Below are 14,382 nucleotides of genomic sequence, written 5' to 3'. Positions count from 1 at the left end.
GCTCAAGTACAATTAAAATAATTCAGTGCAGGCAGTGCAGCTGTCCAGCACCAAGCACTGTGTCCCCTGGTTTGCACCCTTCTCCATAGGGTGTAACACTTCCCAGTATATCCCTTATGGTTTATGAAACATCAGAGAGACCACACCCTCTGAAAGAAAGACATGAGCTGACCCTGCAGCTCCACCCCTTCCTGCTGCATGAGGTCATTGTCATGCCACACAATGTAACATTGGGTTACGGATGCAACCTTGGTTATCTGAAATGGAGAAACAGTTCCCCAGGGATTATGAGTAGTCACCTTTGACACAGATGTTTATGGAACGCAAAAGCCTTCTAGCAAAGCTGCCGATAGGCCCTTGCGTGCAGTGACCATCTTGGCCCACTCCCTATTTCAGCCCAAGTATACAGCACGCAGACAAAACTGCCTAATTTGCTCCAGCTATAAAGGTCAACAGAGCAACCTCAAAAGCCGGGGAACTGTTTCTCCATTTCAGATTACCAAGGTTGCATTCTCAACCCAAAATGTATCTTTCAATTCTGGGATACAGTATATCCATGCCGTCACAAGGGAGGACTGATCGGCAGAACAGTTGCAAGAGAACACAATAGGATTGTGAACTCCGCTCCCAAGGATCACTCACAAGCGTCAGACATAAAGAGCAAGGAGAAACTCAGACTTGCTCAGACGACAAAGCAGATGTCAATACAGGTACAGTAAGGAATGGAGCAGTGCTCAGCACATCTGTAGAAGCACATTGATGTGTACGGCGTAGACCAGCTCGGTGCAGAATAAACCTCAGACAATGCAGCACCTCTGAAAAGTGCCCAAGAAGCTGATACAGCACATGTTATCTGAACCATTAGCTGTTCAGGCACCTGGAGACTAGCAGGGGAGGCAAAGTCTTGTGGCATAGCAGAGAATGGGGGAGTGGAGACCATCATCCCAATGGTGGACCCCACTACTGGTAAAGTAGTCTGGACAATCTCCTCAACACCCTGAAACTGGCAAAATTGCTCCACAGCCTTAATAGTCGAAGGCCCCGACGCCGGCTTGTCCCAAGAGGACAGACAGGGAGGGATCAAGGCTGCTTCACTGAAGGAGCTCGCCGCTGAAAAAGTGAACGCTCTGGCTCCAGGTCTCCCGGCCAGGGCACTTTTAAGCACTGAGCAGCTTGACCCACCCTGGACAGGATGGTTATCACAGTCTGCACTGATGTGGGGATCGGCCACGAGAGTGTGCGCGCTGGAGCCAGATATTCAGAGCCAGCTGAAGAAGCACTGTCTGTCAAGTGCAAGAGCGGGGGTGATCCAAAGCTCTCCAGAGGGGCAGAAGAAGAGTGTGTGCTAGCCTTTTTTGGGAACACACCCCAAGGCCCTGTCTAGCCTGTCATGCAGGGATTTAGGCTTGAAGGAAGCACACACCCCACACAAAGCAGGGTTGTGCAAAGCCTCCACTGCATGAACAGGCCCCAAGTTTGCAATAAAGAACTCGTGAGGGTCTTGAGCTGGCAGCTTGGCAGGGCAGCTCCCACAGTGGTGGAATCCCGACATCTCAGAAGACAAAAAGGAGTGCTGAGACTGAGATCCAAAATCCACATTGGCAGGCTGTGCAGCCCCACTTTATTGCCAATAGAAGAATGCAAACGCTTGAGATTGCTTAAAAAAATCTTGAGAAAAAAATAAAAACTCTGACAGAATAGCTCAAACTCACACCAGTGAGCAGAGCAGAGCAGAGTCTAACACGTCACTCCAAAATCTGAGATCTGGTGACTGTGAAGGCCATAGCATATGATTCACATCATTTTCATACTCATCAACCCATTCAGTGACCTCTTATGCCCTGTGGATGGGGGCATTGTCATCCTAGAAGAGACAACTCCCATCAGGATAGAAATGTTTTATGATAGGATAAAGGTGATCAATTGTAATGATTTGCAGTAACCCTTCCCTGTAAGAGGACAAGTGGACCCAAACCATGCCAGGAAAATGCTCCCCACAGCATAACAGAGCCTCCAGACCCCCCTCACTGTAGGGGTCAAGCAGTCAGGCCTGTACCGTTCTCTTGGTGTACCACACGTGCACTCGCCCACTTGTCGAAAATATGGTGAAGGATGACTCATCTGACCATATCACCTTTTTCCACATCTCTGCAGACCAGTGCCTATGGCGCCCCAATAATGGCCCCTCTTTCAAAGTCACTTAGATCCTTTCCTCTTGCCATCTTGATCCAAAATTGAGGTTTACTGGGCCTGCTCAGCATTTTTATACATGCCACAGGGCATGGTAGGATGTTAATTGCTTAATTGTATCATGCAGTACACCTCTTTGGAGACATCTGCATTCGTTATGTTCCTCCACTCATTTATTCAGGTTTTATCCTTTAATTTGTCACCCATCTGTACATATATGTGTGTGTATCAAGAGAGATTTTCACCATCCTCCCATTAGCTATTTTTAGTCCAAATTAATTTTTTGTCACATCTGTATATATATATATATATATATATATATATATATATATAATACTGATAATCTCGTTATCATGGCATCTGTCAGTGGGTAGGATATATTATGCAGCAAGTGAACATTTTGTCCTCAAAGTTGATGTGATAGAAGCAGGAAAAATGGGCAAGCATAAGGATCTGAGCGACTTTGACAAGGGCCAAATTGTGTTGGCTAGACGACTGGGTCAGAGCATCTCCAAAACTGCAGCTCTTGTGGCGTGTTCCTGGTCTGCAGTGGCCAGTACCTATCAAAAGTGGTCCAAGGAAGGAAAAATGGTGAACCAGCGACAGGGTCATGGGCGGCCAAGGCTCATTGATGCACATGGGGAGCGAAGGCTGGCCTGTCTGGTCCGATCCAACAGACGAGCTACTGTAGCTCAAATTGCTGAAAAAGTTAATGCTGGTTCTGATAGAAAGGTGTCAGAACACACAGTGCATCGCAGTTTGTTACATATGGGGATGCGTAGCTGCAGACCAGTCAGGGTGCACATGCTGACCCCTGTCCACTGCCAAAAGCGCCTACAATGGGCATGTGAGCATCAGAACTGGACCACGGAGCAATGGAAGAAGGTGGCCTGGTCTGATGAATCACGAGTTCAAGGTGTTGACTTGGCCTCCAAATTCCCCAGATCTCAATCCAATCGAGCATCTGTGGGAAGTGCTGGACATACAAGTCCGATCCATGGAGGCCCCACCTCACCAACTTACAGGACTTAAAGGATCTGCTGCTAACGTCTTGGTGCCAGATACCACAGCACACCTTCAAACGTCTAGTGGAGTCCGTGCCTTGATGGGTCAGGGCTGTTTTGGCAGCAAAAGGGGGACCTACACAATATTAGGCAGGTGGTCAAAATGCTATGGCTGATCGGTGTATATATATATATATATACATGCAGTACTGTGCAAAAGTTTTAGGCAGGTGCGAAAAAATGCTGTAATGTAAGAATGCTAATGTTAATGTTAATAGATTGCATTGATCAATTAACAAAATGCAAAGTGAGTTAACAGAAGAAAAATTTACATCAAATCAATATTTGGTGTGACCACCCTTTGCCTAGAAGAATTGATGGTGTTTTGAAGGCAAAGGGTGGTCTCACCAAATATGGATTTGATTTAGATTTTTCTTCTGTTCACTCACTTTGCATTTGGTTAATTGATAAATATAATCTATTAACATGTCTATTTTTTACCTGCCTAAAACTTTTGCACAGTATTGTATATATATATATATAATACACAGCAAGGTTCTGAGTGAGGGAATGTAAACAAGACACAGACAAGGCTTCTCTTGCATGTGAAAAGTCAAACGAGGCAAATCTGTCTGCATGCAGTATACTTGGGCTGTAATAAGGCAGCAGTAGTTAGGGCTCTGGACTCATAACTGGAAGGTTGTGGGTTCAAATCCTGGGTTGGGCAGTGCTGTTGTACCCTTGAGCAAGGTACTTCACTTAGATTGCTCCAGTAAAATGCCCAGCTGTATAAATGGGTACAAATGTATGTTGCCCTGGATAAGAACATCAATTAAATTACAAAAATAATAATTATAATAATAAGGGGCAGGCCAGTGGGGTCACTGTAGCAGACTTTCCACAAACATCCATGTCAAAGGTAACTACCTATAATCCCTGGGGAACTCTTTTGTAATTGAAAGATAACTACCCTGCCATCCCTGCATTTCTCCAATCAGGTGGCAGTATAGATACATAGTATATAGTATAGATACAGGTTCATGTCTCAGCCTGTGTTCTCTCTCAAAAACCCAAAACATGTCCAGTGTTTAATAGCAATGCAATAGGGAACTATACATCTCTCTCACTCTCTCGCTCTCTTCCTGCTCATAGGGAGGCCTGTACGTATTCCAGATCTATGATCATTACTCTTGCAGCGGAGCTGTCCTGCTGCTGTTGGCAATCTGCCAGTGTGTGGCCATAGGCTGGGTGTATGGTGAGTCTTAAGAAGTGGCCATCCAGTGAACACACAGCCAGGAGGAGGGATGGGTGTGCATTGGGCAGTGACAGGAACACAGAGGAGCATGTACTGGCTTTGCCTCACTGAATAGAAAAAAGGGCAAAAACAGTTATTGTGTTGTCTCTCTGTGATCTTGCTGCTTCTGTCTCCTTCTCCTCCCCTCCTTCCTGTCCCCTCTCCGATTACCTCTCTCTCCAGTCCCCTGCTAAACCTCTTCTCTCTTCTGCCAGGTGCTGATCGGTTCTTGGACAACATAGAGGACATGATTGGTTACCGGCCTTGGTCCATCTTCAGCCTCTGCTGGCGCTTCTTCACTCCCGTTGTCTGCATGGTGAGTCCAACACATCAATTTTTTCATCAAAAAAGTAAATTACACAACAAACTCCAAAGAGCATTCACATGTAATGAAGACATCATCTGTCTCCCTGTCTTCATCTCTTTGTTTTCTCAGGGGACCTTCATATTCTCCCTTGTCCGGTGGGCCCCTCTCACCTTTAACAAGAGCTATGTGTACCCGGGCTGGGTGTCTGGGCTGGGATGGCTGCTGGCTCTTTCCTCCATCATTCTGCTTCCACTGTGGCTGCTGTATTCTCTCCTCACCTCTCAGGGCCACCTGCTGCAGGTGAGTCTGCCTCCCCATCCCCCACTCCCATCAGCCCCTCCATCTCCCCCACCCCGACTCACACTATCACCTCCTCTGTAGGAGAATCAGCGGACATAGGGTATTAGTTGTCCTGTACATTTTTGTTCAATCAAACTCAATTACTTAATTGAAACATAAAAATAACTTATCGGCTTAATCAGCTTAATCAGAGATTTCAAATTCTCCAACCGTTTTTTAAGATGAGCCATTTAAAAAATAAAAATAGGAACAAAACCCAGCAGGAAGGTGCTCCCCCAGGACCAGGGTTGAGAAGTATTGACAGGGGAGTGTCTTGTGTGTGGTGGTGCCAGTGACTGAATAAGAACACACCAGCAGGTGTCCAGCAGGTGTTCATCTGTTTCTCTGTGTTCTCTGTTTCTCTGTGTTTCTGTCTGTTTGCCGCTTAACCCCAGCATCTCCGTCTGCTGTGCTCCCCTACTGATGCCATACCTCTGACCCAGAAACAGAAAGCGAATAGATCCCCTTTGAATTCCGACCCCAGCCTAACATTCCTGATGGAGAATCACAGAAATGAGGCCCTGGTAGCCTGAGGGGCTGTCCCAGAAAAAGAAGCTGGAGGGAGAGGAGGAGGTCTCAGGTCTGTTGAGACATTTTTGTTCCCACTAAAGTACAGTACAGTTTAAAGTTTAGGTTTATACAGTACAGAATATAATGTACAGTTTATACAGTACAGTTAAAAAAAGACAAGTTCTACAGTACAGTGTATAAAAGGCAGTTTATACAGTACAGTATATAAAGTACAATATATAAAGAACACTATAGTATAGTAAACACAAGTACAATAAAAAGTGTACTCATTCAGTTTACTTATTATAAAGTACAGTTTATAAAGGACAGTACATAATGTACACCGTCAATATAGTAAATACATTAGAAATGTACTTATGCAGTTTACTTATAAAGTACATTTTATAAAGCACATCAATGTATAGGTTGTATACAGTCAGTATACTATTGCCAGTATACCACTGCCAGTTTAGAACAATTTAAAGATCTGTATTTAGTATAATGAAAGTTATACAGTGAAGTCCAATATAAATCTCTTCTCTGTAAAAATAAGGGACACATTCCTTAGTGAGAACAGGAGGTGAACGCTGGTGCTCATGGGTGCCGCTGCCTCTCTGTGTTTGTTGTTTTATATATGTTTTATATGTTGAGACATGGTTTCTTAGATAGCTCTTAAACTGTGTTTTATCTGTTCCTATTTATGATGAGCAATCTGACACTGGATGACTTGCCTGCTTGATACCGGGAGGTTTGGTGCTTCTTGGGGTTGCTGGTCTGCCTGGATTTATTAACTCTGAACTTTTACTTTGAGGCTCTGGGTTCGGCGAAACAATGAAAATGAACAAGTTGTTTGTACAGACCGTATTCATTAGGATCACCCTCTCTTCTATATATTGTCCAGTGGTGTCGATTTTGCGTTATATGAAGGCGGACTTCTTTCGCTTGCGCTCCTGTCTCTCAGAACCCTCACCAGCCCTACATCTTCATCTGGATATTGTGTATAAACCTCGAAATATATTCACTGTAGGTCCCGACAGAGCTACAACATTGACGATACGAACCCAATACGGTCTTTTTGGTTCTCTTATCCACGTCACACAAAGAACTCTACACAAACTGTTGACCATAGCGTGCTAACCAACCTAGCCAGGTGGGCTAGCAATAACGCTGGTAAAGCCAATCTCTCTTTTGGATTGTTCAACATTCGATCTCTCACCAACAAGGGACCTCTGGTTTACGACCTCCTGTCTGACTGTAAGTTTGACTTCCTCTGTTTGACTGAGAGTTGGCAGCATATTAGTATTAGTATTAGTAATATTAGTAGTACACGTACAAGGGAATTTTTATCCTGTTTAGACAGTTTTGGTATACAGCAATATGCCAACACTCCAACTCACTCCAAAGGGCATATTCTTGACCTTATCTGTTGTTCTTGTATAACTCCTTATAACTGTACTGTTTCAGATTTGTCTATATCTGATCATCTGTTGCTGTCTTTTAATGCTCATCTCACAGTATTTAAGATAAACTTATGTCGATCTGTTACATATTGATATATTTGTCTTCGCTGATGAACTTGCCACCTTCTCTAGAAAAGCTGATTTATCGACTGTGGATGACCTGGTATCCTATTATAATGATGGACTTCATGAGATCATGTTTTCGCCCCTTTGAAAACCCGGACTGTTTCTTTTACTCATTCTGCTCCTTGGTACACTCCTGAATTACGCCAGCTTAAAACTAAAGGCCGTCGGCTGGAGCGTTTGTATACCAAAACTGGTCTTACAGTTCATAAAGAATTGAATGCTCATCATATGCAACATTATAAGAATGCTATTCGTAAAGTGTAATCTGAATTTTATACTAATTCAATTAGGACAGGTGAAGGGAATACTAGATCTCTTTTTTCTATTGTAAACAATATACTAAAGTCACCCGAGTCTCTACCTTTACATATGTATTCTACTACTATATGTAACACATTTATTAATTATTTTAATACCAAAATTGAAAATATTCACAAGCAAATACTTTTAAATATTGATGGTTGTGGCCCGTCAGACTTGGTTTCCTTTCAGCTACCTCTTTCTGTATTTTCTATTTTTAAAATTCCAACTGTTGCTTAGATATCCTCTATTATTCGGAAAGCTAAATCCACTGCCTGTCAGCTTGATCCTCTTCAAACGTATTTAGTTAAAGCATGTTTACCTTCTCTGTCTTCTTTAATTACTGAGATCGTTCACTCTTCACTGTCCTCTGGCCTGGTTCCTGTATCATTCAAAACTGCTTCAATAACCCCAATACTTAAGAAACCAGGGGCAGATCCTACTAATTTTGATAATTTTCATCCTATTTCAAATTTACTGTTTATTTAAAAAAATTTGGAAAGGAGTGTTGCAGTTCAGATTTATGATTATCCTTCAGCTAATAATTTGTTTGAACAATTTCAATCGGGTTTCAATCATAGTACGGAAACCGCTCTTGTCAAAATTACTAATCTGTTGTTGGCTGTGGACTCTGGTCAGCTGTCTATACTCTTTCTTCTTGATCTGAGTGCGGCCTTTGATATGATCTCACATAACATCCTCCTAGACAGACTGGTCTCAGTTGGAATTACGGGCACCCCCCGTCTTGGTTTTGATCATATCTTTCTTGTCGCACTCAAACTTAAAAATTGTAGATCTACATCATCACAAGTTATTACTGGGGTTCCACAAGGCGCAGTCTTGGGCCCTCTTCTATTTATTATTTATTTAGTGCCCCTTGGTCATATATTTAGGAACCATGGTGTCAATTTTCACTGCAATGCCGACAACACCCAGCTCTACCTGTCTTCCAAGCACACTTCTTCACTTCCTCTGCCCTCTCTGTTCAGCTGTTTATCTGAAATTAAAAACTGGTTCTCATTTAATATTCTTAAATTAAATTGTGCTAAAACCGAAATTCTCCTTGTAGGCACCACATTTATTATGGCAAAAACTGATAGTTTTTCTGTGACTATCTATCAGTCCACTGCTTCTATTTCATTACAGGTTAAGAGTCTGGGTGTCGTCCTTGATAGCACCTTATCTTTTGAAGCCCATGTTAATAACATAATTCGCTCTGCATTCTTCCCTCTCTCACATTGAACAGTACTGCCATTCTTATTCATGCACTGGTTACATCCCGTATTGATTACTGCAATGCTCTTCTTTTTGGTCAATGCTCACCTGCATGAATCATTTCTAGAACTCCCTCTATCGAACACATTTTACCTGTTCTTCAACATTTTCATTGGATTCTGGTTAAGTACCGAATTGATTTCAAAATGTTGCTTCTTACATACCTTACATACCTTAAGGCCTTAAATAATCTTACTCCCTCATACCTTTCTGATCTTTTTCATACGTATACACTTACTCGTACCCTTAGATCTTCCTCGTCAACTCTTCTTGTTATACCACATATTTGTTCGAACACTATGGGGTCTAGAGCCTTTAGTTATACTGCTCCTTACTTATGGAATTCCCTTCCTCTGGACATTCGTAACAGTGAAAGTCTTCATATTTTTAAAATTCGTCTTAAAACTTACCTTTTTAAATTGGCTTTTTTGTGACTGTGTATGCATTGAGTTCATATTTTGTATCTTCCAATGTTTTATTGTAGTATTGTTTGCTTAATGTTGTTATTGTTGATGCTTTTATGGATGACTCTTTTGTGTTCTGTTTGTAAGGTGACCTTGACTGTCATGAAAGGTGCCTATAAATAAAATGTATATTATTATTATTATTATTATTATTATTATTATTATTATTATTAAAAGCCCCTGAAACTGTGTGGTTTACTGGTACAGATCTTTTCAGACTGCTGTGGTTTACAGTGTTTTACTGAGTGTGTCTTAATACAGGTGTATGGTGTTATATTAAAACATTCTGGGACCATTTTAAATCTGTCTGGTTTATTGACTGGCTTTTTTTTTCCTTTGCGCAGGCTTTTTGTTTTTGTTGCTGCTTTGGCTGCCGCAGTCCCAGTGGTAGTAGAAGGGAAGACATCTTCAAGAGAGAATAGTAGTGTCACAATCCACAGCACTTCAACAGTTCCCCACTAGAGGTCACCATCGCCCTTCCATACCAGTCAATGCTTACTCATCATAAACCTGCTCTCTATCATCTGCTTCTCCCACCAGCCTTTATAAAACCCTCCCTAACTCTCACTCACTGCGAAGTTTTGTCAGTGTGTACTACATCTCTGAGCAGTCTCCTTTTGCCTTGTTTAACCTGTGTATCCTCGACCTCCGCCTCCTTGGACTTCCCCTGATTCTCTGTTTGCCTGATTGCCCAACCCTTGCCTGTTACCACGACCACATCTTGTCTTGCTTTGTTTGCCCTGTCCTGCCGGTATCCGATCTACGCCTGTCTGACCACCTCTACCATGCTCCGCGCTTGGATCCCCTGTTTTCCTGTCATCCCCAGTCCGTTGTACTAGTGCTTTTCCACTGAAAAGGAGCCGGTGCTAGTTCGGAGCCGGTGCCTAAATTGGAACCATTTTTTGCTTTTCCACTGCAAAAGAACTGGCTCCATGCCGGCACGGAGTCACTTTTTCTGGCAACAAAAACTTGCTGGTCTGGAACCTAAGAACCAGTGACGTCAGGGGCTGGGGGGCGGGGTAAAGTCGTCTCCACCAAAAGTTATTTGCTGTAGTTCAGCCGCCATGTTTAAAATGCCAGCAGAGATGCGAGCAGTGAGGAGAGTTTTGATTAAAAATGAGGGAAATCAGCAGCAATCAGCAGTCTGTCAGAGAGAGACACTTCAGTAACAATATGGTCTCACCAGGTCCACTCACTAGTTAGGAGTTGTCAAATGGCAGCAATGAGAGACGACTGAGCTCACCATCCATGAAAGCAAAGACGTGTTACAGCGATATTATGATGATATTACGACGATATAGATTTGACAGAAATGTTGTTTGTTAATGAAATGGTCATTATCTGGTCCGGTGTCACGCTGAATCCAGCGCCCCTACGAGTTATATGTCCCGGGTTGGTTTGCGCATGATTAATAATTTATGAATAAATTAATTTTCTTAGCACAGGGCGAATTACACAAAACATACATATTCTACAGTAAGAGAAGATCAAATACACAGTAAGATCTGTTACAGTGATGCGCATGGCGAGCGATCACACGCCAGCAGTGCTGACAATGTATTAATTATTATTATTATTATTGTGTATCTGTTAGCAGACGCTCTTATCCAGTGTGACTTTCAGAACATAGTAGCTTTGCTGCGTGTCTGGCAACAGGGACAATGCAACAGTGATTTGGGACCATCATCCCAGACTTCATCAATAAGCACAGTTTCCCATCAAAGCATTAACATCACCTGAGATCGTCCGACAGTTTATTGATTTGCCCACGACTGCGGCGCAAATACCCCCAAAACAGCCGTATCCATAATCAATAGGCTAGCCTTATAGTGATTGTGATGTTAAATAGGGTTTAAAGACGCAGTCGCCTCGGTGCTGATTATTATTGCCGTGTGTTTCTCACTTCTACTCCGTGCTAACCGGTGGAAAAGTGGGCCAGTTCGCAAAAACATCAGCTGGTTCCCAGGCCGAGCAGTGGCTCCGGCTCCAGCACCGGCTCCTTGTCGGTGGAAAAGCGCTAACAACAGCCTTTTAGAGTCCTCCCATTACTACCAGACTTTGTAACAGAAGTCCAGTCCTCCTGGAACCACCTGGCTTCAGCTTCCGCCCTGATCCAAGCTGGTGAAGCTTTTGCAAGAACTCAATGAACTCCAGAGGCAGAATTGCTGCCACGGTCTTCCTACCTCCCATATCAGTGGAGCCTCAAGACCTCTTCTGTCCCATCAAGCAGTGCTGGGTAACAGAGACTCAAACGGGGCTCAATCGACATGTCTCTGCAACATGGAGAGCCTACTAGTCCTCTATCTATCTAGCTTGGCTTAGTCTTCTGTGCAGGATAACCCCCTCGCCTATCCAAGAGAGAGTGACGGTGGCAGATCAGAACGCCAGTGCCCTAGTTATGAAGAATTCCAGCAGCCTCTGGCCCATCAGTACACCTCCCAGCAACTCTCCAATTGGCACGTTCACACTTGGGACCCCTGAGAGAATTGCTTCCATATGTGCCTACCTCTCTGTTTTCAGGTTGAGAGGCTGCATCAAAGTGTCCCTTTGCCAGAGGCTGCTGGGCATTCTGGCAACTGTGCCAGTGGGTGCAATGCTGGGTGACGGGTAAGGGGCATCTTCAGTCTTGTATAGATACTGATTTGTAATGCCAACAGCAGTAAATAAACATGCCAAAAGAATTAGCGCATGATCAAACAGGTGATTGTTCAAGGCATTGATCCAGAGACCTGGGTTTGCAACGTGATCAAGACTGGATCAGAGGACAGGCAGACAAGAGCTATTTCAGGTATTGATGAATATATGATGTGTAGAAAATCATGTGTTTCAACACTGAACAAGATTATAACTATCACAATGACTAATGCTATTACAAAGCCCAAATTGTCGACTAAATTATATTCAGTATAGCCTACCTCATAAACTGTGGGTCCCGCTTTTGGAGAAGAAAGTAGGCTATTTATAAGTTATTATAACATGAGCTGTAAACTCCTCAAAATTAGTAAATGTATTTAATTAAAATATGTAGTTACCTATAAGAACGGATATGCAGGCAAAAATCACATACACAGATATTTACTTTACTAGTGGCTATGGAGCACTATACTAAAATGCGGGGTTCCGACAATAACACAACCCCGCATTTTATGCACATTTTTCAGACCCCACTTATTGCGTTATGGCGGGGTTTTACTGTACCTTTACTTAAATAAAGCAAGTAAAATGTTTTAAAAGTAATTTTTAACAAATCTATTTAATATTGATTAAACATGTTCAAGGAATGCTTGACTAACTTACATACATAAATGAAGCCCTCATGGGAGAAGTGCTTGTAGTGGTTTGTCAGTGGGGTGTCATGCTCATTAACAGAGTATGTGTTTATAAAAGGTTTATACATGCAAGGTACAGTTGGGATCACAGTCTCTTGCTCTTCCTCCTCTTGTGGCTGTGGCATGGCAGGTATCTGAAATAAAGGGTTTTGCAGGTATTAACACACAGTCATTCATAAAAGATTTGCAAAACCTTGCAATTTAAAGGGGCCATCACCCCTCGTCCCCCTGTCCAAGCCAGCATGGGGGTCTGTGGCCATCCAACCTTGTAATCACTTTATTTCTAGATCCTATAGGTTGTGTCTCTCTCTCTGTCGGCTTCTCCCCTCTCTTGGGTTGCTTACACTCCTGCAATCGTTGCTTTGACCAAGGTGATGCTGTAGACTTCTGGATCGCTCTTCCCGTTGGGGGCTCATCTAGGGTACAAACGGTGGAGAACTGGGTGGCTGCCCAGGCAACACAGGGCACGGGAACAGGGGCCTGTGGTGTAGGGTACCAAGCGCCACTTCGCCATACCCGGACCTCCTCGACGAGCAGTCATGGGTGCAACACCAGTGCACCCTGCTTTTCCACTCACCGGGCCAGGTGGGCACTGGATATCTTGTCCCTCTTCCTCAGCTGCCTCGCCTCCTCATTTCCTTTTCCTACCTGCTGCCCGGCCAGCCGCCATGCGCACCCTGTGCAGCCTCTCTCTGTCTCTCACTTCCTTCCCTTGTCTCGCCCTCACTCTGGTCTGGTTCAGCTTCCTTTGTCTTCCTTGGCCCCCTTTCTTATAGGGCTCAGTGACTGAGCTAGAAAAACTGATGACGCCCCATTTTGCGCATGTGTAGTCACTAAAGTGATTCGGCTCAAACACACACACACGTGCATTAAAAAGCAATTAGTGAAATACAACCAATCAAAAAAAACAATCATAAAGATAATAAATAATAATAACATAAATTTAAATGATTAACAAGTGAATATAAAGAATGCACAACAGAAGATAATTATTCAAACAAACAATTAACCAATTAGTGATACATTTGCTTTGTCGTGTTTGTGACACTACTACTCCCCTTTCCTCCAGGCTAAACTCTCTCTCCCCCAATTAGTATAATTTCCTAGATTTAACTCACTTTGTAAAACACGGAAGACTGTCATCATTTGAAAAGGTTTCTTTCCCTTTGTTTCCTTTGAGGCCAAATTGGGCCCAGACTGGGCCACTGGGCCACTCTGCTCACAGCCCTCCTCATGGTTTCCCCCAAGTTCTGGCCTGTAAATAATAATTGCTGAATTAAGTCCTGTTATCTAGTGACCCCCATACATATAACCCACAATAATTTACTTATAAGAGCTCAGATTAGCGGTGAGGTTGAACTGCATGAATTCACCTTAAGGCTGTTTTGTTTTATACAATGAAGACTCTGTATATGTTTTATATTGATGTTAGCATTAGAAATTGTTTGTATACAGACTCAGCAAATTAGCTTTATCTAGCCTAGCAAAACCAACAAGGTGGTTGTTAAAGATAAATCCTATTGAAATTATTCTCTCTGCTTAAACTTCTGTTAAATCTATGATAAGGGAAATGGTCCGAATGTATCACCCATAGGTTTGTCTGTGTGTGGATTTCCTGTTTCTCCTCTCAAAGCCAAAGATGTTACCTCATTGTTAAGAAAACCACAAGATCATACCGTTTGTATGCTGTAACAGGACCAGACATCTGCTTCTATGATGACCTCCTCCCTTGGGAAGGGCAGCCTACAAACTTTCCAGAGCTTTTGGAGCTTCTGATTGGATGA

General features: G+C 43.1%; 1 protein-coding gene across 1 annotated transcript in view; it reads left to right on the top strand.

Moving 5' to 3' along the window:
* Window positions 1-9,571, top strand: part of LOC136765025 (sodium- and chloride-dependent GABA transporter 2) — a 45,126-nt gene extending 35,555 nt beyond the window's left edge. The window contains exons 11-14 of the mRNA XM_066719500.1: window positions 4,347-4,449; window positions 4,704-4,804; window positions 4,925-5,095; window positions 5,530-9,571. Coding sequence (XP_066575597.1) covers window positions 4,347-4,449; window positions 4,704-4,804; window positions 4,925-5,095; window positions 5,530-5,667 — 513 coding nt within the window. The 3' untranslated portion in view covers window positions 5,668-9,571. The remainder of the gene's footprint in view (window positions 1-4,346; window positions 4,450-4,703; window positions 4,805-4,924; window positions 5,096-5,529) is intronic.
* The last annotated feature ends 4,811 nt before the right edge of the window (window positions 9,572-14,382 follow it).

This window comes from Amia ocellicauda, chromosome 12, assembly GCF_036373705.1.
Source record: "Amia ocellicauda isolate fAmiCal2 chromosome 12, fAmiCal2.hap1, whole genome shotgun sequence".
NCBI classification, from domain to species: Eukaryota; Metazoa; Chordata; class Actinopteri; order Amiiformes; family Amiidae; genus Amia; species Amia ocellicauda.
This window is presented reverse-complemented; position numbering and strand designations above follow the sequence as displayed.